Below are 26,561 nucleotides of genomic sequence, written 5' to 3' on the forward strand. Positions count from 1 at the left end.
TAAAGGGAATGTTCACCCAAAAAGAAAATTATAATTTATTAGTCATTATTTACTCAAATGTCATTCCAAAACCAACTCCAAAACACAAATTAAAAGACATTTTTAATAAACCCAACAGATCCCTCCATAAAAAGTCTATTCCAACCAGACTTTGACATTTCAAAGACAATTTTAACAAATAAATTAATTAATCCCTTTAAATTGGGCAGTTTAAAACCAAAAAAGATTTAGTTTAGACTTTTATTCACATATACAACATAAACATTATTTATTCATGTATACTACAGAAGCATTAATTGATGGACATTAATAAAACACATCAAACAGGGCAAACCAATGTGCTGGATGCACAAGAACCAATGAGGGTTGTTCTGAAACATCTAGTAAATATGCGTTTGCTATGTTTGATGAGCTCTATGTATGTTTTTAAACTTCCTAAAGCATGAAATGAGACTAAATTTTTTGTTCCAAAGATAAACTTGAGTCTTATGGATTTGGAATGACATGAGTGAATGACAACAGAACTTTAGGACATTAAAAAACATTTCCTTCAAATCGCATTGGCACCTCCGCATATTCAATCATGCCTCAAAACAAATGATCATGTGACAACATATATGCCAGAAGAACCAATCATTATTGTCATAGTGAGGGCAAACTTTGTGTTTGAAGAAATCACTGAGCCATTACAATCGGCTGATACTTTGCCAGACTGATATTGTTAAATATTCATGTCCACTCAATGACCGCTTTCTATCTAATTTGCTGTGCCCACAGCATTTGTTCTCAGAGGCATTGCCCGAGATGACACAAACAGACAGGCCTGCAGTGACTGCCACAAAAAGACCATTTCTTCTGAACAGTCCTCCAAATATAGTGGCCTCAAAAAATATTTGGACACTTGCACCACACTTGAAAAATTTATGAATTTCATGATATAGATAGGTCAGTGACGAATAAGAGTGTCCACAACAACAACAACAAAGGCTGATTTAAATTATTTTTCAAAAGATTCTGAGTTCTTAGAAATTAACTCTTTGTATTCATTCTGGTTTTGTATGGTTTTTAAAAACTTTTATACTGTTTTCATGAAAACTTCAAATAAAATGTCTAAAGTATAAAATATAATATTACATAAAATATCATGTGGAGTAACCATCATATACAAATAAATATTAAGTAGTAATAATTAAAGATTTCTAAAATATTTTTCTTATACATGCGAGCATACACATTTTATATATAAAAAAAAATCTAAATATGGAGAACATCTTCTTTAAAGTTGTCCAAATGAAGTTCTTAGCAATGCATAATACTAATCAAAAATTACGTTTTAAGATATATTCACGGTAGGAAATACAAAATATCTATGATCTTTACTTTTAATGATTTTTGGCATAAAATTATTTTTTTTTTGACCCATACAATGTTTTAATTTTTGGATATACAAAATATACCAAAGCGACTTAAGACTGGTTTTGTGCTTCAGGGTCACATATTTAGATGTAATTAAGTCCTTAAAGTGTGTCAAAAGAGCACTGTAAAGTTCATACATTTTTATTTATTTAATTGGAATTAACATGCAGTTAAGTGTCTGAAAACAAGTTCAAATTCATGTAATGAAATATAATATAATAATGTGTTAGTGTATAAGTGGTGTGGTGTGTAGAAGTGTGTTGGTGTTGAAAATGTTGCATCTTGGGAAAGCTGTGTGACACACACCCAGATATGCATTTCTGCAAACAAGTCGTTCCCACTGGGAATGTGTTTGATCTACTTGGGCACAACTTCTTTTTGGTTGACAGCAGAGGTCCAAGGAGACTCAACCCAGTCATGCGTGTGCGTGTGTGTGTGTGTGTGTGTGTGTGTGTGAGCAGCTGTTAGTCAGCCCTCTGTCCATCGCAAGTGTGCAGTTTCGGATTAGGCCTGAAACTGAGTCAAATAACAAGCCAAGAATACACAGCTGGTCCACACACACACGGCAAAAACATCAGAAGGAATGGGACAAGAGTGCACACATACATGCCCTATTAATATGTATCACAATGAGGATATTTTAAACAGATGAAGTGGAAAAATCCTCTTAAGTTACAGGCATGTATCAGCTGTGATCAGAGGATTTAGACCCCTACTCGGGGGGGATGCCAGACTGATTAAACAGAGATTAAACCTACAATAATTCACCCACATCAAACATCTTTGGGGTCCAAAGCCAGATCATAAACTGCAAGCCTTTTGAAACCTCCTCTTGGTGTTGCCTGACTTCCTATGGGCAAGCGGGACAACTATGGTTGTGATAAAGTTGATTTTTAAAAGCACAAACCCCTGCTGAGGTCTGAAGGCTGTTATCAATATCCTTTCTGTGAGAGACATAAAATAATGATATAATTATAGACATTAGTTTTGCCACAGCTCTCACAGATCAATGTGCCACATATTATTCTGCTGATGTGTTTCAACAGAGGCTATGAAACTAAAATAAAATTGTCTAAGCCATTGGGTGCTTTAAAGGGAAAGGAACAAAGAGGAAGGAACAAACCTATTAGAATTAACTTCTTAGAGAAGGTGCTATAAGCCCCTTTCACACTGCACGTCGGACCCGCAATATTTCCGGAACATTGCCGGGTCGCCTTCTGTGTGAAAGCAACCACGTCCCAGGATCGACTACCGAATTGAACCCGGGTCAGGGACCTAGTAACATTGCGAGGTTCGACCCGGGACGAGCACTGTGTGAACAAAAGCCAGATCTAATTCCGTATCGAAGTGATGACGCACGTTATCGCGCGACTCTTTTACCGGCTGTTTTGAAGGAAGATCAACGTTCGCGACGAAAACATATGTGCAAACTGTAATGATGCAGAGATCAGTTAGTTCCTCACTTTCCGCACTGACGCCGAGACCGTTTGCTTGCTTCAGTGAAAGTATAACGTGCCTAGCGTTTTCAACTCATACATTACATGTCACGCGCTGATTTCACGTGTCGTTACGGGATCTTCAAGGGTTGTGTGTGAAAGCACGCACATATACCGGGTCATCACTGGCAGTGTGAAAGTGCAAAATCTGGCGACGCCAGATATATATATATATATATATATATATATATATATATATATATATATATATATATAAAACATTTTTTTAAATTAAAAAGGATTTTTAAAAAAAGTAGTTTGAATTAATCATTCAGTGACTCAATCATAAATACAGGTGCATCTCAAAAAATTAAGGTCTTTATTTTTCGCAATTTAATGCTTTCTTATATTCTAGATTCATTGCACACAAACTGAAATATTTCAAGAGATGTTTTGTTATAATTCTGATGGTTACGACTTACAGCTTGGGAAAATGAAAAAATTCAGTATCTCAAAAAATTTGAATATTCCATTTTGAGCTTGATAAGTTTGATCAATTTTGAGTATAAATACGGTGTGCCTCTTGAGCTGGTTTAGAACATGCAACCAATTTTGGCAAAGACAAGACAATCATCAACAGCCTCCACAAGGAGGAAAAGTCACAGAAGGTCATTGCTGAAAGGGCTGGCAGTTCACAGAGTGCTGTATCAAAATATATTTATAGAAAGTTGACTGGAAGGAAAAAGTGTGGTAGGAAAAGGTGCACAAGCAACGGGGATGACCACAGCCTTGGGAAGGTTGTCAGGAAAAGCGGATTCAAGAACAACCTGGGCTTCAATAATGCCTCAGCAGAGTCACAGACTGATTGCCTTCATGCCAAGCTGCATTGAAGCAGTAATTCTTGCAAAAGTAGCCCCTACCAAGTATTGAGTGCATACTTAAACCTGCTCTGGAGATCTTGAACATTTCTGTTTAGTAAATCTTTTTTTGATTGATCTTTGAAAAATATACAAATATTTTGAGATACTACATTTTAAATTTTCCCAAGCTATAGGTTGTAACCATCTGAATTAAAACAAAAAACTCTTGAAATAACTCACTTGTTTCATTACTGGATGAATCAGGTTTTTTTTTTATGAATCTCTGTGCCAGATTTGAATGTTTCCGGTATGATTTTTTTCAAAGGTTAAATAGACACAGACGAATCGTTGTCATGTAGAAATTAGATAGACATGGTGAGCTTTTAACGATTAATCGTGCAGCTCTAATGTCCAGGGTGTTATTGAAGTCACGCGTGTTAATTTTACAAAAGATTCAGTCTGATTTGTTGTACTGGTTTAAACAGTTCTCTTAAAAGAACCATCTCATAATAATAATTCGTTCACGTACTGGCCATCACAAGTATGTTGGCAAACCTAAGCAAGCATTGAGATCTCTTCTGAAGCTTCAGAGAAGACACATATGAAATTACTAGGGTCTTTTTCCTCAGGAGAAAATTAGGAGAAGTAGGAGACTTGTTCATTTACTCTATTTTCATTCTGCCTGGGAGAAATAGTTGAGATATTGAAGAGATCTCATCTGTGATTTTCTTTCCTCTGGGATGTCAAGACTGATGATCCATGTGCACTAAATAGGGCAGCATAAACTTTCCCTTCTCACTTCACCAAAATCATACAGAAAATGCATCTCCCCCAATTTAGACATGCACACGCTCATTCCCACCCTGGATCGAGCCATCAGAGGTTTGTTCATCACTCGAGGGAATTGCTTTGACCTAGATCCAGTGGCAACCATAAACAGCATAAAACACACGGGGAAACGAAAGAGTCACACACAAAATGTTCTTTATAAGGGAGATTGTTGTTGTTGTTTTTGAGATCCGTACACTACCACACAGTTCAGAGAGTTCCAGTGAGCTAGTTGAATGCGGGGCTAATTTCAAGTGCGTAGGGCTATAATTTGAGCTATGAATTGCACTTCGACTGCCTCAAAGCTCCTGTCGTCAGGTTGCCATGGCTACTTTGGGACTAGACGTGCTGCTGAGTTGCCAGTCAGCACCGTAGTTTACAGCAGACACCCACCTGTAATGTCACTGAAATACACTGCTACAAGAAGGGGACACAACAGGACTCCAGACACTGGAGAATGTCAAACCGGAAGACTCAAAATGAGTCGGGACATTAAAGTGGGCGTGCTAGTGTGTGCCAGGGCCAGTCACGTTCCCACTGTCACTTCCGGGGCTTGATCGTGCCTCGTCGGGGCTTCCTCGGGGCCAACGGCCTGGGTTTTTTGGCCCTACGAAAACCTTGGGCCAAAGCAGACCAGCTGGGGATAGAGGAGGGGTTATGAACAAAGGCGGAGTTTCACCGCGTCTAGAGAGCTCAGCACTGCGGATCATTTCAGAAAGATAACAGCTTTAACACTGGTATTAAAGACTTTTTTTTAAGACTAAAATAAGTTGAGCTCAAAACTCACTCTTAGTCAGCAGGGAGTGTTTTAAATAACTTGATCTGGTGTGGATTATAATCACTGAACAAGGCAAACATATTTATAAGCGATGTAAAAGACATTAACATTACCACAGTAAACATGGTAAATATGACCGCTTGAAGAAATCAGACGTCAGCTTCTTATTCTCTATCACAATGGTGTATTTATTTAGTAACTTATATTATCTGTCATAAATCTCGTCTCGAGAGTTTAGCTCTGCGGCTATTTTCATAAGCATTAAAAATAAATAAAATATAAATAAATGTTTTTCTGTGTGATTAATTTTGAGTCCTTTTTTCAAGATGTTGAATTTTGAGAAATTAATTTAATGCATAACTTAATCGATAGTAAAACATTGATGCGATTTGAATATGTAACAAAGCATACAAACACACGGCCACTTTTATCATGTTCGTTTTGTGATCGCGCTAGTTCCAGTGACTTATTTCTTAGTTTTCTGATAACTTCTCTTTGTTGGTGAATGATGGGGTTTCGTGACGTTGTTCTGAGAGGCGTGTAAAGGGTGTGTTTTAGTGAAGCGCAGCAGAGCTTCAGGTCCTGACTGTGGAAACCCTGCGCTACTCTGGCCTCGGTGCTACTGGCCCGAGGCTAGGAGCCCCGCCCGGGCCGTTTTAAGCCCTGGCTCGCACTGGCCCGACAGTGGAAATGCGGCTATTGGAAACCCGAAACGCTCTCAGAAAAAAACTTGTTTCACATGTTGTACTGCCTTTACTTTTTCCAATCTATTAAACAGACAATGAATGCGCACACACACACACACACACATAAATATATTTTAAAAAATTACCTTGCTGATGTGGAACTCCAGTCGTCGCATGTATCGCTCTATGGACTTGATTTGCTAGGAAGCAAGAAGAGAAAATGTCAAACATTTATATTATTCACTGAAAAAGAAAAGACCAAAGAGAAGAAAGTTCTTCAAACAGGGATGAATCTAAGTTCAGAGCCCCTGATTTTCAACACGACTGACACCTGCGGCGATTAGTGTGTCGCAATAACAGATCACTGCCGCAGGAATGCAGCACATCATTAATGCTAAGCTGCTTATTTTTCCTGCTGCATGTTTCTGACCTCAAACTTCTTAGAAAGGTTAACACAGGTCACCTAAGACAGGTTAAGAAGCATTAATGTGTTTAGGGACCCTACCTTGTCCAGATCATACAGCACACCCTGAGGGAGAAAAAAAGATATGTGAATTCAGAGGAAATGCTACATTTTATCATTAAACAAAACTGATGTTTGGACAAAACCCTGCAGAAAAGACCATCTCAGATCAGCTTGATGGTCCAGGCTGGTTTATGCTGTTTAATGCAACTAAATTGAACTGATAAACTGCTGAAAATAGTTCACCAGGGTTTTCTCGCTTATTTTTGCAAGTAAAGAAGTCTGACTCCAGCACACAACACATGCTGCACTGCAATTAATGACTTTTTAATGAGTTTTTAATTTCTTTTTGTACTTTTTTCACTTGTTTTATATTTGTTTATAACACAAAAATAAAAATCTGCCACTGCAGTATGCCAGAATGTCTCCTATTAAAAAAACATTCCTGATGATGTCAAATCCAGTCTCACCAGTCTAGAGTTCCTCTTCATGTCTTTCATGAGGGAAGTGAGTTTATCCAGCTCTGTTTGGTGCACTTCTAGATATTCACTGACAGAAAGAGAAAATGACAAAGACTTCAGACTAATGCAGGAACAATGGCAGCAAAACAGAAAGATTTCATCACAGCCATCCGAGCAGCAGTGATTCATGCACTCAATATGACTGTAGTGGGAGAGAAGATCTACGTGACAAGAGAAATGTGAATCAGAGGAAACATCTGAGCAGCACTCACTCCAGGCCTTGTTTGAGGGCTCCGTAAACTTCTTCCACTCTTTTGGGCTGCGGCTCTCGTGAGCTGCTGCTGCTGCTGGACTTGTGCCCGGACAGATGGGGCTTCCTGGGCTTTGAGATGGGCTTCTTCTGCACTGCTGAGTTCCCCATGAAGGAGTTACACCTGGAAACAGATGTGAATGAATCTTAAGAAAACAGCCCTTTGCCACCACAAAATCAGCTTGCATTAAGAAATTATATTTTTCTAAAAAAAATAAAATAAAATAAAAAAAAAGCCTTAGTTTATTAAATCAAAGTTGCTGCATTGTGCTGCGGCTCGCCTGATTTTAAAACCGAGCTCTATTGCATCAAATGTTGCTGGCTCTCAACCAGTTGACAATTTAAAATTATTATTATTTATTTTTTTATTTATTTTGCTGTCAGGGTAAACAAGTATTAAGATTGTTTGCATGTGACGATATTTCTGTAAACATAATAATAAATACTTGAGTTGCAAAATGCTAACAAAAAACTAATAAAATTACTACAAATTAACATTTTTATTACTGTTATTTAAATAGAAATGTAATTCTATGAAATATATAAAATAAGTCACTTCATCAATACAGTAATGAGAATCTTGAAAATAGAAAATAGAAATAAAATCTAAAAAAATGTAAAAAAAAAAATATAAAAAATTTGCAATTGAAAAAAAAAATGCATTGCAGTATATACACAGATATAATTAAAATAAATAATTTCTTATTTTTATAATTTTTTTAATTGGGGGTGAAATAGTCTTCCAGTGTAAAAGCTTAGTGCAGATTTGAAGCTTGTAGTCTAGTGTTGGCATTTTAGTGCACTTCACGCTGTAATATCCATGCAAATAACCAGCCTCTTCTCTTTTGAGAGGCTTCAAGGATTCATGTCAAATGCGGATAAAGCTTGTAGTGTTGTACAAATTCCTCAGTGCTTCCTGACATTAAGACATCTGTCAAAAGACAGGGTACTTATTAGCCTACTTCTGATGTCACAGTTCACCGTTTCATAATAACACAATGGCAGTTGGTTGCTTGACATGAACGAGTCTGAACGTGTCACACGCACGACAAGTAGTGCTACAGTAAATCTAGGCCATTGTGTAGAATGAGCACATTCTGTTGCCTAAGGCTCATCCACTCACGATGCACTCCGTCAAGCTAAGATAAGCTAGCGTGCCCTGAACAAACACACTCTTTAATGCTGTTACTGCACCCACTGATTTACATGAACGCAATGAGTGGCACCTTTGCAATTTTGAAGTTTATTTTTACATTCAAAAATCTAGTGGAAAGTCTTCCCATAACCTCACCGAGAACGTCTCTCCTGCAGGGTGCTGAAGCCGGCGAACGACTGGCTCCTGATGATGCCATTGGGCCCTCCAGGAGAGTGAGTGCCAGCAGCCATGATGTCTGGGAAGCGGGAGGACACTCCTGCAAGAGGGCAGAGAGGATTCTGGGTAAGAGAGAAGTCAGTGCTACAGATGGGGGAAGGGTTGTGTGAGTTCACCAAATGCACATTTTTAACCAGTACTCCATTTAAAGAGATAATTCACCAAAAAATTCACCCAGAAAATGTCCCTGTTTGGATCACAGGCAATAATGTTCTAAAAATGTTCCGTTTCTTGTTTCGCTTCATAAGATCAAAATATACTGTATAATCAGGAGCATATATATTCATTTTGTTTTACAATGAAATGCTTTTCTGACTCTTAAAGTGATGGTAGCCATTGACTTGCAGTTTATGAATCAGCAGAGACCACAGTTTCGGCTAAACATCTTCTTTACTGAAGAATAAAAGTCACCCACATCTTGTTAAACCTACCAGTGCTTTTTGATTTTGAGCGAACTATCCCTTTAATGACATTAAATTATTTAAAACACACAAATAATGAATAATCAACAGTGATTACATGAAAGCAATTATAACTGAAGATAAGGGGTTTAAATGCAGAAATGTACAAAACAATATGAAATGAAGTTGATCCATGTCACAGATTTATGTTTGGGTTTTTGCTTTTGCTTTTTTTGTATGTGTATGTGGTAACCGATATTACAACAAATGCTGTGATTAACTTAGGACACATTCACCGGATTTTATTTTGTGAGAGATACTGGCTTTCTAATGAAAAGATATCCTGACAACAGTGACTCTAGATCAAAGTACATAAAACTGGCTGAAAAAAAAAAAAAAAGTAATTTAATCTCCTGTGTATACGCGACTGAAAATAGCACTGCTGGGTGAGAAGACCCCATACGGTGCACATTCAGAGGTTTTTATAAAGCGCTCAAGGCCACCACAGATAAAGACACAGAAAAAGCACTTCGAAGCATGAGGCGGCCCAATGGAGCCCAGAAAGACCAACGTCATCACTAGTGTAATGATCACAGAAATCTCCTGCTTACAAAAAAGACTTCAAGATCATCCCTGATCTCCTTATAGCTTATCCAACCTCCCATAATTCATCAGAGCAAAGCGGGATAATGACAGTGCTGATCGGAGGGTAATGAGGATCATCGATGTGAGAGACTCATTCTGACCCCAGATCAACAAGCAACCTTCGTAACTCTGACTGACACTGAGATCTACACCAGAAAACGGGAAAATCTGGGTTTTGCAGTTGAGATTCTCTCCATAGTTGAGGTTTCACACTGTATCCAGGGGCTGTTTGTCGGAGGTAACCATACACCCGTGGGTTTGTGCTCAGTGCAATAGATACATAATTGCTTATATAAAGCTACCCCAAACCAATAAAGCTCTGAAATAGATGTTATTTGCAGAGGACAAACAGAAGAGTCTTGTGTAACAGGCTATTTATAGGCAATGCTATATTGGGTTTGCCTCTAGAATGAACTAATGTTCTGTACATTTTGATCATATGACAAACACTCAGATCATCGTCATAAACGGGAAAATAAAAGGCAGAAATATTAAAAGAATACACACCAGCAAACAATTCTTGAAGTCTAAAATAACCCATCCAATCAGAGAACTGCTCTAGATGGCGATATTAAATTTCCATATTTTTTGAAATACTTGTCCCATTTGTTGTTCGGAGTCCATAATGTTATCAAAACTATACAAGTAAAAACTATACTAGCTTAAAAACGGCACGATTTTCTACATAAATATTTTTTTTATTAATATTCAAGAATAAATATTCAGTTCTGAAAATAAAAAAAAATATGTTCTAATAAAATAGCTAAATAAAATAATCTACTAAAATAAAATACAGATGTATACATATACTGTATATGCATACATATACATTTTTCATTGTATTAGGATTATTTAATACAATATAACATATATATATAATTTTGCTCATAAGTGTAAAAATAAGAGGGATCATGAAAAATTGCATGTTATTTAGTACTGTGCAGAATAAAGGATTTCACAGATGTTTACATATACTCCACAACACAATTCAGAGTTCCTAAAAATTGAATCTTAATACTGCGTGTCATTTCCTGTATGATCCATGACATGATATTGTTTTCTGATAGTTGTTCATGAGTCCCTCGTTGGTCCTGAGCAGTTCAAATGAAAAATCCTCCAGCTCCTGCACATTCTTTGTTTTTCCAGCATCTTCTGCATATTTGAACCCTTTCCAACAGTGACTGTATGATTTTGAGATCCATGAGCACAACTGTATATATCTATACATAAAATGTGTTACTGTGCATATAGTGTAAGTATAGTATATTAACTTATTTCAGTTACATTTGTTTACTACATTTTTAATTGAATATAAATAGTGCAATGTTATTTATTTTTAACTGAATTTATGCACGCAAGGGTTAATGCTGAAATCTATCAAAACACAAAACGAACACAAGGAAACCAATTTAACCTCTTGAGACCCTGTGGCCTCATATGAGGACATTATATTTTTGTGAATTTCTCTGAGTCTGTTCATGCCACAGTTTTAGATCTGGATGTCCTGTACAGAGCACATTCAGGGCTTTTCAGAGATACCAAATGATTGGATGTTTCACATGACCACTCCCTCTCCTTGGTCATCAAAATGTCTGAAATTAATTTAGTGACACTCTTATAGAAATATGATAATATTTCTATAATATATTGTAGTTATCATTTAAATCTGTCTAATTTTTAAATTCTGTGTCATAAATCAACATCTCAGAAATATGTTATGGGGTTTCAAATCAAAATATGACTTTCTGTTACTAAACAGGACATTGATTTCATACATGTCCTCAGATGAGGACACCGGGACTAAACGCATGCTTATGACGCATTTTTGGAGACATAACAAATGAATAGAGAAAGAAATTATATTTCAATATTCTATGAAATATTATATATTATTATGAAAATCTTGACAATTATTACTCACATTATTACACTTCTTTTTTCATTACATGTTGCCCCAAAAACACATTTATATGCAAATTAGATTTAGTTTATAGATATATTGTATATAATTAGAAAACCCATTAATGGTAATTTTACACACATTTTGCAGAAAGAAAAATGTTATACTGAATTATTCTGTTATACCATAGTTGAGAATCATCTTTATACAAAGTTTGGTAAAAAAAAAAAAAAAAATCTTGAACATTAAAAATTTATTGGTGATTTTAAAAAATCTATTGTTTTTGCCTATGCATTTTCATTCATGTCTTTTCATTTTTTTTTTAGAAATTGAGTCCCGATGTCCTCTGCCGAGGACATAACATAACTTTATAAATGAAATGCATGAATGCAGAGCACAAGGCTGCACTGGGAAATCCTGTGTGCGATGCATGACATGCAATGTGCATCTGTGCTTGCAAAGTGAATGAAACTGCTTTGCAGCATTTCACATCATGATAGACCCACTGTCCTCACATGAGGACATCTTTTTTCTGGGAAAACTACTTCCTGTACAAAAACAAATTTTAGGTATTATACTTATTAGGTCCTACATATCCCAAATAGCAAGAAAAATTATAAAATGCACAGCAGGCAATCTCTCGGGTTTCAGGAGGATAACCAATTGCTTATTCCAACAAACAAAGGTTCCACTTCAGTTTCAAAAACACAAAGTGACACTGTGCCACCCAGTGCATGCTGGGATTGTTCCACTCATTCTATTCAGGCCTAGTCGTCTCGGTTCACAGGCACTCGTGAAGCACCATTGATGTGGGCTACGTCATCCCCGTCCCTCTGGGCACGACGCCTCATAAGTATTCTGACTACAGCTGCCTGGCACCCAACTCTGAACTCTTCACTGTGAGAGACGGATGAGGAGGACAAAAGAACCAGAGAGGGGGGCTTCATTAATTTGTCACCTCCAGCAGGGACCATGTTTGTCTGGCTCGTTGAGGGTATGAGGGGGTCCTGAAGCTGGGCTGGAGAAGTGCTGAATAAAAAATGTGTGTGAGGCAGAGGGGGTCCCTCGTTTCCTCCCAACAACCCATATTATGAATTCTGACTAGTGTTTTTGTTGTTTTAAGCATAAATCTAAGTGGATCTAGAGAGCGGTTTAAAACAAGAAAGTAACTGTGGAGAAAAATATTGACTTTTAATATCTTAAATTGACTGGTTATCAACTATAACATACAAATGATTAGCTTAACATTTCAGACACTTTTATCACTAGTGCAACTCTAGTTTTAAAGGGATAGTTCACTCAAAAATGATTCTGTCATCATTTGGTCGCCCAACCTGAAAATTGTCCCAAACCTGACCATCGACTGTTTGGTTCCCAAGATTCTTCCAAATATATCCTTTTTTGTTCAATAGAGGCTAGAAACTCATCCAGGTTTAGAACAACTTGAGGGTGAGTAAATGATGACACAATTTTTTATTTTCCAGTGAACTATCTTTTTAAGTTTGTTAGAGTATTTTTACTGAAAAACCAAAAATGGATGCGATTAAAATCAAACAAATAACATCAGGATTTTATAGATTCTATTTCCTTTCTGCACTTCAGCGCTCTGTAAGAGTAATTTTATTTCCAGTGCAAGCACGTGTGCACGGCCGCATGCACAAGCGGAAACTATCTGCACGCGTGAATATCATCAAACTCAACCCACACTGCAACTTAGCAGCAGCACGATTCCTAAAGGCGGTATAAATTATAGTTTCTATAGTAACAGCAGACAATGCACAATGTGTCCAGTAAAAGAACACGGTTATCATGGATCCCCCGCAGCAGGCCTCCTCCTGTCCTTCTGCTCTGAGGACCCGTTGTCTTCCCCGGTCTTTTGCTCTAAGGTAGGAGTTCAATCCCAGCTGCTGTGTGATGCTGGTCTTGTTCCACACTCTCCTCGACGCCTTAGAAAAGCGAAGAGTTCACTTCAAACACCCATGCCAGCTGTCAGGCATGTGGCAGTGACCGACTGACCCTGTTCTACTCAAGCTGGAGTAATGTGTGCTTTGGGCAGTGTCTCCAAATGGGCCAGAACAAGGATCTGCAAAACCACATACACTCAAAATCAACAAGTCTGTTGGTTGACTCAACGACCGAATGTGTCATAAGACTGGCTTACATCGCTGCACAGGAAAGGAGTCTTTATTATAAGCACAAAGATTATAAACGCAGTGAAAGATGATTCTAAAGCAGGCGTATGATGACTGAATGGATGCTCTTGTGTTGTGACCGAAAGATCATGTGGTCATAACACTGGTTGCTATTGTTTAAAAGGGTCCTAAAAAATCCAACATTCTTCTTGAAATTGGGAGGCACTTTAAGTTTACTGACACATGAACATTATTTGGACAAACTGTTCAAGTTTATAGTGCCTTAAGAAGAAGGCATTATAGGAGGTGCAAGTATAAAATATTTAAACAGTCTAATCAAAAAAACTTCAGCAGCCTTCACAAAAATAACTCAATAAGGGTTAGCTGCTGCACACACTGATCGTATCTCCAAAATGCAAACATGAGATAAGCACAACTTTTTTGACAGAGCAAGAACAAACAAGTGAAACATTCCCAATGTCAGAAAAAACAGAAACACACAATAGAATGTGACACAGGCTTGCCTAAAAATAACAAAAAATTGTGCAAAGAATGTAAGGGGAGGGATAATACAAAGACAATACAAAAACTCCCTCTCACTACGGTCAGTGATGCTTTGTTCCATTCAACTTCATTCAAGTCAGTTGAAACACTCTTGAAAACTTTCTAACCTAAAAAATTGAACTGAAAGTTAACAGAGACCCAAACTGAAGTGGACCAAAAAGAAATCCACATTTTCTACATGCAAAGAGAACCGAAGTGCTTGTGCAGTTTAGTCATAACTGCTTTATTGCTGGTCAACCGGAATGGTTTTACTGGTGACGTTTGGGAAGAAAAAACAATTGTGTTAGATTGTTTCCAACAATTTAATAAAGTATCAATGAACTGATCTTTATTTTGAGTGCGGTATATGCCACACCTTATATTTTCCTCATTTCTGTCAGCTTAAAGGTCATAAGGTCACATAATGGGAATGTGAAAGCTGAAGAGTTTGAACACACTGATATAGATCAAGCTGACAAGTTAACCTATCAAGTTTTTGTTTTGTTAGGATGTAAATTTAATATCGCCTAAAGCTAAAATGCTAAGCTGTGTTAAAATACAAACAGTAATTCATGAATCTTATGGTCAAATCTTTTTGATTCTTCTGATGATCAAACACAGGCATTTATATTTAAGCCACCGACATCAATCTCTTATCATAAAAAAAACCTCTTTACTTAATTTATTACTAAACGGGTCAATATTTGAACAGGAAAGTGTGTTCAGCAGGATCATTTGGCCCAACTTTGGTATTAATGGATGATTTATTTCATATTTAATCCACAGACATAAGACTGAAGAGCATTTGAATGTTATCTAACGGCAAATATTAAAATGTCATGCTATTTTCATCTTTACTGTGTCTGAACTAAGACAGAAAGAAACCCTGTTAGGAGGCCCATAGGAGTTGATAACCTCTGAAAGTAAAAATTATGATAAGCATTCTTTCAAATATCACAGCGAAGAAAAATAACAGGTTGACATGGTTTTTCAACTATAGTACATATTCTGGTAAAGCCTTTATTCAGAAAAAGACTATTGAAATATTCTTGTATACATAACCATTCATATTAAATTAATAAATTAAGACATACACTAAAATCTCCCTCCTTGCTCTGAACATTTTCTTGCTTTTTCTGAATTCTAAATAAGGCATTTCCATGAAAATCAGGCTTTATTAGCAATAATGTATATTAGTTTAATTAGGGTAACACATTTACATCACACATTTTTAATTGTAATATGATCAAATTGTGATATGAATTGAATTATGTGCATGGAAACATGGTCCATAGGCAGAGCAGTGACTGGTTTAAACGGACTTGAAGATAGCTATGAGGAAAACACACGTAAAAAAAATATACATAAACTGAGAAATAAATTAGTTTGAAATTGGGCCAGACTAGAGGGACAATTCTGAGGGATATGTGGATGTTTTGCTGTAATACTAGACACTGAACCATATTTACATAGTAGAAAAGAGAAAACAGAGGCCAGGCAAAACTAGAGTTAGAATGATGAACATCCTTATATGTGGAGACAGGAGCTTGAGGCCTAGGAATAAAATAATAATACTTTTTTTTTTTTTTTTTTTTTTTTTTACTGTGTGAGAGTATCTGAGGATAACACAGCACACAGCTGGCTAAAAACCAACACAAACCCAGATCAAATGTCAAATGTGATATGATGTGAATCCTCTTCCCTGTGACAAAAATAACACCGTATGCAAATGAGTAGCTTGGACATGCTTCAAAATATGTTATTTTGTATTCTAAGGAAGAAAGAAAACAAAAATGGGTTTGAAATGATTTTTCATTTTTAGGTTAACTATCCCTTTAAGCAACTGCACTCCAAGGAACAGCTGTCCTAAAATAAGATGCATATTTCTAAGTTCAACAGTAAATGTGGATGGTCACTGAGGGGCTATGCCAGTCTCCTACAATTGTTTAGCCACTGAACTAAGTTTCACTTCATTTGGTCTCTCTTTATTTAGACAGTGCTGGCCAGTCCAATACCACACATAAGACATGGCTATAGTGGAAAACAGTCCTGTTAGATTTGGAAAATAGAAAATGACTGAATTTATAAAGCCGTCACTGATCCATGCGGACACAGACTCTTGCAGATGGATCTCTGATTCAGCATTTCAGCCACAGATAACTGTGTGTGTGTGTGTGTGTGTGTGTGTGTGTGTGCTAGATGCATAAGTAAGACAAGAACAGAGATGGAGAAAGACAGTTGCCTCTTCATTTCTGTCTCTCCTGCACTCTGCCAACTGGACATAACTAGAACACTGCTAAAAAAAGACGCCAACATTTTGACTTGTGCATATGTAGATGAAACATTGAAACCGTTTTTTTGTTTTGAGGACTGAAAATACATTTTAAATTAAAGATGACATGTCGCTTTCAGCTTCAAAGCATCTAAGCAAGAAAGAAAACACACTCTTGATGCACAACCCTTACAGACTGAAGATTAAACTATGTACTAAAAATACAATGAAATATGAAGATGATGAAATCTGCCAATCAGAGGTTTGATGTGGTGCATTTAGGACAACCAAAAAGCCAAATCCTGAATTAGTGGTGCTCACTAAGACAAATATCATTAATATTACATACTCAGGGTGTAAAAAAACAAACCAAAAAACCTTTAACCCTATTAAACTTTAGAGTAACTTTTTTGTGCTATGTCTCATCAATTAACATTGAAGGAAAAACCCAAGTATTTTCTGAGCTGGTCGGTTTATTCTCAGGCATTTTCAGTTATAAAATGTAAAAATATAGTTGGCTTTAAAAATCAGCCGTAGTTTATGAGGGTGCTTTCCTGTTATCTACAGCGCTTCTGGGTTTGACGGGAGGGCGTTGACTTCATCTCTGCTAAAGCACAGCTGTATGTCAGGACAGACCCCGAGGAGGACGCACCCTTTAAAAGGCATAAGGATTTGGCTTTTCAAAGCAGATTACATGTCACAGCTGACAGAATCAAAAAAATCAGGCATCATCTGAGGGAGAATAAGTCAAACACGACAACATCCAAGGACCTCAATTGAGTCAGCCAATGACATTTCAGGACGAATCCACCACAACCAATCAGATTTACGCTCACTTTCTAACTGCTATGCAAACAGACAAGGAAAAACAAAAACACTGAGTTCATCAGCTTATGTTTATGGGATAAACCACCGTAATACTAATCACAGGGCTGAGAGATTGTGTCGCTATGCAATAACTGTCTGCAAAACGGATGTACGGGGGGTGTCCTGTCCTCAGTGTGGTAAAATTCAAACACTGTTTATCAGGGGGGATTATGGGATAGTATCCCTACTGATGACAGCTAAGAGCACATGTCATCTGTTTAGGAAGAGAGAGAGTGAAGAAGAGAAGAAGCCAAGTCATTCACTTCATATTGCCTTTCTCCAGAAACCAAACAAAACAAAAGCTCCGTTCCAAAATCTAGTCAGCCACCTTTAAAAGAAGACATTTGGTCAATTTTGAAGGCAGCAGCGCATTTATAAATTCTGGATGAGGCAAGCCCAGAATGCACAGCATCCAAAACGGAAAACGAGTCGACAGAGACCAATGACAGCTGTACAGAAATGTATTATATTCTTTATTATGTTGCATTTTAGGGCTATAAAATGCTGCACATGTGCAAATCGCAATATGCATATTGCAATGGCTTGCTATAGCTGACTAAATTTAAACACAAGACATTATCTTATCATATGTACTGCATTATTTAACATCACATTTTTCTTCAATATCATGCAGCAAATAATCCCGCTTAGAAGGCAGCTGCGTAGGTGGTTCACTAGGTTTTGGAACAGAGCTAAACTACTCAATCAGAATGGAAGAAACAAATCAATATCAATGATACAAAAAAAAAAAAAAAACATGAAAATAACACTACTGGACACCATTTATAAACCTGATTCAAATGTTGTATCAGCCACACAAACCTACTTCCCACTTGATGTAGACAATGCGATTTCATTACCATGTACTTGTTAACATTACAAGAAGCAATATATTCATTGAGAGTGCTGTTTGATTGATACTGGCTGAGTGTTAGCGGACAACAAAGAGCATATGTCAGTGGAGACTGATTCTATAGTAGCACTGACGCTCTGCCGGCCTCTTGATGACCGCGCTGATTTGATTTAGCTCCCTTTACGACCGTGACGCGAGTCCAAACCTCTCACTGCCCCCTGTCATACACACAAAGTGACAATAAATAAACCCAGACCTCTTCCATCCTGCTTTCTCCACCTACTGAAAAAAGATTCTAAGATCTCTCTTTCCTCAAACTTCTTTTCTACCTCCACGTTTTCTTAAAAAAACCTTCCACAGGCCCTAGGGGTCAGACTTTGGGACAGGGATTTGTCTGTACAGGATCACTGGAGAGAGAGAGAGCCTTTCAAACACATATGCAACCCATAAGCCCAATTAGCCTATATCTGTGTAGAGATACCTCAGCTCAATGTGAACCAAGATAAATCCAAATAGACAAATGGAAGCCAGTTCACAGTCACATCTAAATCAAGTTGGGCTAGCAATGGTGGAAGGCCTCCTGAGGAGGATTATACAGTGATGATTGACCGCCCAAAGGGGAAAATTCAATGATTATCATCAGCTGTGAAAACATAAACATCTAAAGCCTACAGAAAAACACCAGGACTAAACATTACTGTAAACAGCTTAACAGCAACTCACAAAGCTGATGTGCTCAAAGCCGTTCCAGAGATAAGATTGGATGTTTTTTAAAGAGCCTGCAGTAAAGCGGCCTCATCTTACTGAACGCCTGCCAAGTTTCACTGAGCTTTTCCTTATCCAGCGAAATTCACAAATATGAAATAACACGCTCTGCTGAAATCATAAACTTTGCCATCAACTTTACCATCAACTTTACCGCTCATACGATCATTATTGTCATTGTTGAGAGTTTAGAAAAGAATCAAGGACTGTCTAGTTGGCCATAATGAGCTCTTGTATAAATAAATACGGCCATAAATGTACTGTATTCAAACACACAATGCTGCCTGTCCGACTCAAACAATTGCTAGTTTGCATCCCACCGACTCTGAGATAAAACGGTGAAAAAAAGAAAGAAAAAAAAAAGTCAAACGGAGAACAGTTAGTAGAATGTGATCTAATACACACTAAACAACATTTCTGAGAGGCTGAGATTGAAGAGATAAGAGTAAAAAGAGCTGGGAGCTGGAGTGATGATAGGGAGGGAAAGCTGGCTTTATTCAGTGAAAACAAACTTCAAAGATCAAATTTGGAGAGATGCTCATTTATCACTGCTTTGGCAGCTCTAGGCTCTAACACCCCCCTCCAATAGAGCGTGACCACCCACTTTTTCAGTGGTCTTGGTTTCGGAAGTGTTTTTTTTTTTTTTTTTTTTTTTTCGGGAGGAATTTCAATAAAATCCTCATTAAAGAGTTCTAAGTTCTCAACCAAAACAACCAGCTCTGAGATAAATCACAACAGGAAAAACTTTGATCCAAAGCAAAAAATATATGACAACTGGAAACGAGATGAAAGTATAAGACTGATTCATTCAAGCACTGCAAATTATAATAATACATATTTTATGTTTATTGCACAATATTTTGATATATAAACAAATACCTCAAACCACTGTCACATAAGCTTCCAAATATAGAAAAGTAACCTTAAATTTCACCTTCTGGAAGTAAACATACGTAACTGTGTCATCCATATGAACTCATGAAATATTAAGCTGGCAGCTGCCAAATTATACCCCAGCAGGTTCAAACAGACATCAGGCTGGTTTTCTGATGGCAGCTTGTCTTATTTCATGATACAATCTGTTTTAATCGCACTTGCACGAGCCAACAAAGTGCAGCTATTAGCCATGGCAAGTAAGATTCATTTCCACGAATCAGTTCTCTCGAACCAGTTGGTTTCAAAGAACCGGTTATAAAAGAATCAATCCATGTTCAGATAAAGCATACACATGGTGCTATCAATTATGTTGTTTTTATTACGCTTTATTAATAATAACGTTTATTATAATTTCATGTGTACCCGCTTAGTTTGATTCAGCAAAGATTCTGCTCATAAAACAAATAAATCAGAACCAATAATTTTAATTTACATTTAAACAATACGACAATTAATCTACACCTAGCGACATTTAAAAATGCAGCTCTGCATACTGTGTGCTGATAAAAACGTTCATACAAACAATTAACGTGAAATGCTAAATCGCTAAGACAGATTCCAGTGAAGCTCTAATCGTAAACTGTGTTTTTTGAACCGGTCCACCCGATTCATTGAAAAGATCCGATTCAAAAGAACGATTCGTTGGAGAAGCGAACTAAAGTCCGATTCAGTTTAGTACATATAGTTTATAATATAAAATTGCTTTCAGACCGGCTTCTGCAGAATTTCTTGCGCAGTGCCTTACAAGCGTATAAAATACAGAATCATAGATATATCAACAGTAAATATGAGAAGATAAATGCAGAGTTAAAAACGAGTTAATTAGTTCATCACATGCACAATGCATTAAAAAACAATGACAATTCGTGGGCAACCACAACTAACGTTATGCCTTAAAATTGTCATTTGTAAAAGCCCTCCAGCAAACGCACGCTGTAAAACAGCATGTCGCCACAATGAGCTGTAATATCCACATTTAAATGATGTAGCGTACTCACCGCTCGAGACAGAAAACTTATTCCCAGTGAATGTTATTGACTCGTTTTGAGCACTTCCATCCATGCGAACAAAACAGCACTTCTCCTTTCCGCGCCTCGATGTGCTGATGTGTTGCTAAATAAAAACTATCACAGCCAAACGTGTTGAATGACAGCTCCTCAGACTTCGCCGACGGAACGCATCCAGCACGACAGAACAGAAGCGCATCAAAAATCATAATGTAGTAGCCTACACTCGTAGAGATTTGTAGCGCTCCCTCACAGCCGCCACGGGCCAATCAGAAGGCAGCGCTGTAGTAGTGGGCGGAGCCTCCCGGTTTTGTCATATTCACCCTTGACTGATTTAAGGCTTGTAGTGTGCCACATCATGGGCTGGCATTAATGGGGTATGTGCTCAGCTGTCAGAGTGAATCTTAAGCTACTTAAACTATGTGTCTGTAGGAGTTTTGCATATTTAAAATAGCTCAGTGTGCCTTTAGGCAACATGAAACCTGCACACTATAGAAAAGAGCACAAGCTGCCTGACCACTGACCCACGTAAATGCTGGAATACTGTCTTAACAAAAGAGCAGGGTATCAGTGTTAAGCTAAGCTTAAAAGTACTGGACAACGGGTTCATTAACTGCACCATGATTATGATTATGAATGATTATACATGAAGTCTTGTACCATATATTTTTACTGTTATAATTAGGACAGGCATATAGGTGCACAACTACCATTTTTAATAATAAACTATATAATTTTAGTAATATTTTAAGAACAGTCAGTGATTTGAAGAATGAAGAAGAAAGGCACCTAATTACTGGCGTTTTAAGTATTTCTTCATATTTTTTACATAATATTTAAGAAAATAATTTTGCTGTTGTTCTTTATAAAGCAAAGAGATTTTAGTAGCCTTACTGAATTTTAAAATGGGCAAAGGATAAAACTTTTCCATCTGAAAATGTAAAAATTATTATTATTATTATTATTTATTTATTTTTTTTTATTTTTTTTTTATTTTTTTTTAATATAGAGTAAAACAATGACATTATGCTCCAGTTGTGGTGCTTTACTAACACTGAAAGTAACATCTGTTACAGCATTTTGGGCTCTTAAAATGCAGCTTTGCCATCACAGAAATGTTGAATTTGAAAATATAATCAAATGTAAAACAGTTATTTAAAATTGAAATAATATTTCACAGTATTACTGTTTTTATATTTCAAGTAAATGCAGCTGTGGTGATCAATACATTCAATAAAACTTTTATATCTTACAAATGCAGTCCTACTAGAAGAAACTGTTAATCTTCCATACCCCTCATCAACATTAATGTCAGGATCAGTCATTTAAATTTCAATGATTGACTTTTTATTTGAATTGGAATGATTGGAACCAAAACATTTGGGACTGTATTACTGTATTAGTATGTTATTTCAAAGACAATGTGGGCAGATAAGAGATCAATTAAAAGGATTAATTATGCATGAAATATCGCTCTCATTTATCTTTTTATCAGCAAAACACACAGATCTGTTCCCCGAGCTGAAGTCTTTGCTATAGGTGGAAGAAATGTGCCTTGCAGGCGCTGCACTTTACAGCAGAATCAGCATGACCACATTAAAGTTTGAGCAGCTGATTTAGGTACTGTTACTGTGCAAGCCACTTTACATCATGTCTCGTTCTTTATGTCCCAGTCTTCCCGCTGAGCTCATTGTGGTTACACCTGACCTTGGAGGTACATCACTCTCATATGGTGTGGTGCGATGTGTTGTATAATAGTCGGAGAGGCTGAGTGCATCCAGACAGGCTTGGACAGTGCAGCACAGACACCTCCACATGCATCCTCTCTTTCAGCTGCTGCTCACCTCATCCTGTAATTATGACTGTCATCAGCAGCCCCCGATGAGAAGCTATATTTACTGGAGCCTCAGTTCTCAGGCTTACAGGAGCCTGATACAGAAGAAAAAGCTTTCTCCATTCACTTGCAACTGGTCTTAAACAGGTTAGCTGGTGAAATATGAATGAAAACAGAAGGCTAATGATCTGAGTCAATATGCAGTGAAGGAAACACTCATCTCTTAGAAGTCTTTTTTAGATAAACAAGACTGGACATGCACTTAAACATAACAGTCCGCTCATTCTCAGTCTTGGTATTTAATGCTGCTCCTTATTGTAAATATAGACTGAGCAGGAATCATTCACACATGTCTATGTAGCTCTGTTCAGCAAACATGAGCTCAGGTATTTGCAATCACTTCCACTGGAAGAGACAAACAGAAATAGGTTAAAGCATGCCACAGGGGTCAAGAGGTTACGAAAAGCAGCCAGACAAGCGCAGCTGAAGATCAGTATGTGTGAAGCTGTTGATAGAATGATCACTTTAACAATTTGGAAGTAATCTGTTACTAGCTTTATAAAGGACTACCTTAGATCTCCCTATGCAATCATAATAATGCACTAACTGTAATTTTTTGCATGTTTTCTCATGTCGTCACATTACATCACCTGATTTGATAATATTTTACAATATTAATATATATATATATATATATATATATATATATATATATATATATATATATATATATATATATATATATATATATGAAAATGTTTTTCCCTTTTTTCTCTTGAGAAACAAAAATATCCATCTATCTATGTCAACCTACCAACTAAGGTTTTCTCTTGAGGAATGTCATTATTTTAATGATTATTTTATTCTTTCATGATTTAATTTGTATCTCACACTGTGATGGCCCCCCAAAAATATCAAAATTAATGTAATTAAATTAAAAACATCATAGAAAATGTGTATTCACGTCATTGTATGTATGAATTACATTTGAATTACAAATTAATTTCTATGTATTTACATATTTACAAACTTCCAGCGTGGACTCAACATGACTTAAAATAAGATAGATAATATATAAAAAAATGAAAAATTGTCTTTAATATAAAGAAATTATATTTAAAATATTAAAACAAGCTTAAATTATCAAAAATAAAGAGATTTATTATTTTAATTCTCCCCCACAACAAGAAGTTTTATATATATATATATATATATATATATATATACTTACTGTAGGTAGTCTTTGAAAATCTAGGTAGTCTAATTTTAAACGCATGATTTCTAGACCTAGAAAAGTTATTTAAATTAATAAAATCTTAAAACACTTTGAGTATTGAGCTAAAATATTTATAAAAATCCAGTAAAGACAGAAATATAATAGAAACAAAATAGAAACTAGGATTTTCAGAACTTCAAATATCGTTTGGGTCAAAAAACGTAAAGAACCACTAGTAGAAAGCTCTTTTTTAGAAAGTGTTGCATGTCTAGGAACCACTCACATATTCTTGTAAAACGTATTAATCTAGTTCTAAGTAAATTGTCAGGCCGTAAATTCCCCCCTAAACCCTTTGAAACTGCAGCACAGCAAAACTGTGTATATTTCATGATGTTTGAAGGCCTTCAGTAAGCCTGGGTTTTTAGATTATAGGCTGCCGTGCCCTGTGGCTAATCTCCTGCCTTTGGTCCTATAATGACAGACTCTGATGCAGGTAGCAGCCCACGGTGCCAAACCCACACAGCTGTCTGTGGACAGCCGGGCCTCCAGGTGTTCGGCAAGCTGCTGTCTTCATAATAGGTTCACGGTAAGATTGAGATCAGTACTGTCGTGATAAATGACATAAAGAAACAAAATCATCCAGGGTATGGCGGATCATGTTTTCCTACTGAATGGTGGTTCAGAGCAAACCAGGAAGTGTTAGTGCTCATCTGTCAACCTCTCCACATTGTGTGTTTTCACCCACCGTGCAGCACAAGAATACAGTCGTAGACTCGTGTATGTGGAAAGCTCTGTTTGTTTGGTCTAAAGTAGGTCAATGGAGGCCTCCGTCATGTGGCGTTGAGGAAAAAACACACCGTAATGCACAACCCCCCCACACAACAGTCATTGTACACATAACACCTGAATCTCTCAATTGAGCGGTCTTTAAAAACACTACTCTGGCTGCTCAAAGAAAGAGAAGCAATCAGCAGTTCCATGTACCTTTGCTCTCCTCCTGAGGCTGTACATGTTGTTCTGTGCGCTCGAGGACATGTGTCCTGAGTTGCTATGACCAGGTCATGGCTTCTTCCTTCTGACACATTTGCCCTGGGCATCACACGCTACAAGGATGGATAAACCGTAAGCACGCAAGCTGCAGCGGGAGAGGCTAATGCCTCCAATCTGCATAAGCCTGAACCAACCTACAAACAAAAATCAAAGTATGGCTGTAATTCTGAGAAAAAAAAATTACTTGGGTGCTCACACAAACCTCACATCTCACTCCCTCTTTCACTAGCCAATAATTTCCTGTTACTTCTCTTTTATTCTATCGATAACTCTATCAATAGCCCAAAAATGAAATTAAAAAGAAAGAATGCAGTGCAAAAATGTTTTTTATTTTTGTCTTGCACTCCAATATATTCTTTAAGTTGGCATGAAACAGGACTTGTGATTGTCTTTTCATCCTTGTTGAGATGTATAACCTGGTGAAAATGATTGAACTCGAAAAATATAGAGTAATTGAACTTTGTGCGTTGGGAATTGATTGGATCGTTGCTGTTTGCTGCAAGAGTGACGGTTTGTTCCACCCTTGCACCAGTATACTCAGAGTCATTAGAGAAGAGAAGAGAAGAGAAGAGAAGAGAAGAGAAGAGAAGAGAAGAGAAGAGAAGAGAAGAGAAGAGAAGAGAAGAGAAGAGAAGAGAAGAGAAGTTGTTGCAAAGGGGTAGGGAAGTTATTTTGATTAAAGATTACAAAAGCACATGGTTTTATTGTAAATACTGAAATATTACATCAAAAAAAGAAAGAAAAATAACTCAACTTTGACTGCATGTTGACTTTAAAAAAAAGATAAAGTGCAGAAAATATTAATAATTTTTTGTTATTTTATGCTACTTTGTTATTGCATCAATAACATTGTCATTTTCCTTACTTTTTTTCAGAGCATAATCCAACAAAAGCAGTCAAGTTTGTTTGTTTTGTTTTGTTTTTTATTAATTAAATATATGTTAGTTAAAATATTTGACTTTGCGTAAGCAGTCAATTAATTGTATTAGTATCTTTTGTATATTTTAAGATATTTACTAGAAAAAAAAGATAACGCTGATTAATAAAAAGAAAACTAACTCATAAACTGACTTAAGTGGTAAAATCATAAAAGACTTGCAATATATATTATTATAAAATATTATATATTACATAATAACATATCTGCGATAAATAATCTGATGTATTAATAAAAACAATAATAAAAAATTATTATTATTATTATAATACACAAATTCTTCCAGCAATAATATAGTCAGTTAGTCTAACTGTGGGTAACTATTTATAGATAATATGCACCCCAATACTTTAAACAAGGCTCAGCCAGTCACATTTCAGACTCAGTAGTCTTATAATCAGTTCTGTAATCTATGGTAACTACTTTCATCTTGTTATTGTATAAAGTGTCTGGTGTGATGACTCAAACAGCTGTGTGAAACGTTCGGTGCTACATCACTCACTCACTTTCTCTCACTGTAAATCAGCCTCTGATAATGAGAAGATATCAGTCGATGCTGTTGTTCCTATAAATCCTGCCTTGCTGACATAGAC

General features: G+C 36.7%; 1 protein-coding gene across 2 annotated transcripts in view; it reads right to left on the minus strand.

Moving 5' to 3' along the window:
• The window catches only part of ripor2 (RHO family interacting cell polarization regulator 2), a 44,334-nt gene that overhangs the window by 14,487 nt on the left and 3,286 nt on the right, over nt 1–26,561 (minus strand). Inside the window, exons 1-6 of one of the 2 annotated variants that reach the window (XM_026289188.1) lie at nt 20,923–21,484; nt 8,530–8,650; nt 7,201–7,362; nt 6,938–7,016; nt 6,510–6,533; nt 6,151–6,204 (exon numbers count right to left, since the gene is read on the minus strand). In XM_026289188.1, the coding sequence (XP_026144973.1) occupies nt 6,151–6,204; nt 6,510–6,533; nt 6,938–7,016; nt 7,201–7,362; nt 8,530–8,650; nt 20,923–20,986 (504 nt within the window). In that variant the 5' untranslated portion in view covers nt 20,987–21,484. Of the gene's footprint in view, nt 1–6,150; nt 6,205–6,509; nt 6,534–6,937; nt 7,017–7,200; nt 7,363–8,529; nt 8,651–20,922; nt 21,485–26,561 lie in introns of those variants that run through there. The other variant, XM_026289187.1, reaches the window with a different exon arrangement.

The sequence above is a fragment of the Carassius auratus genome, chromosome 19 (assembly GCF_003368295.1).
Source record: "Carassius auratus strain Wakin chromosome 19, ASM336829v1, whole genome shotgun sequence".
NCBI classification, from domain to species: Eukaryota; Metazoa; Chordata; class Actinopteri; order Cypriniformes; family Cyprinidae; genus Carassius; species Carassius auratus.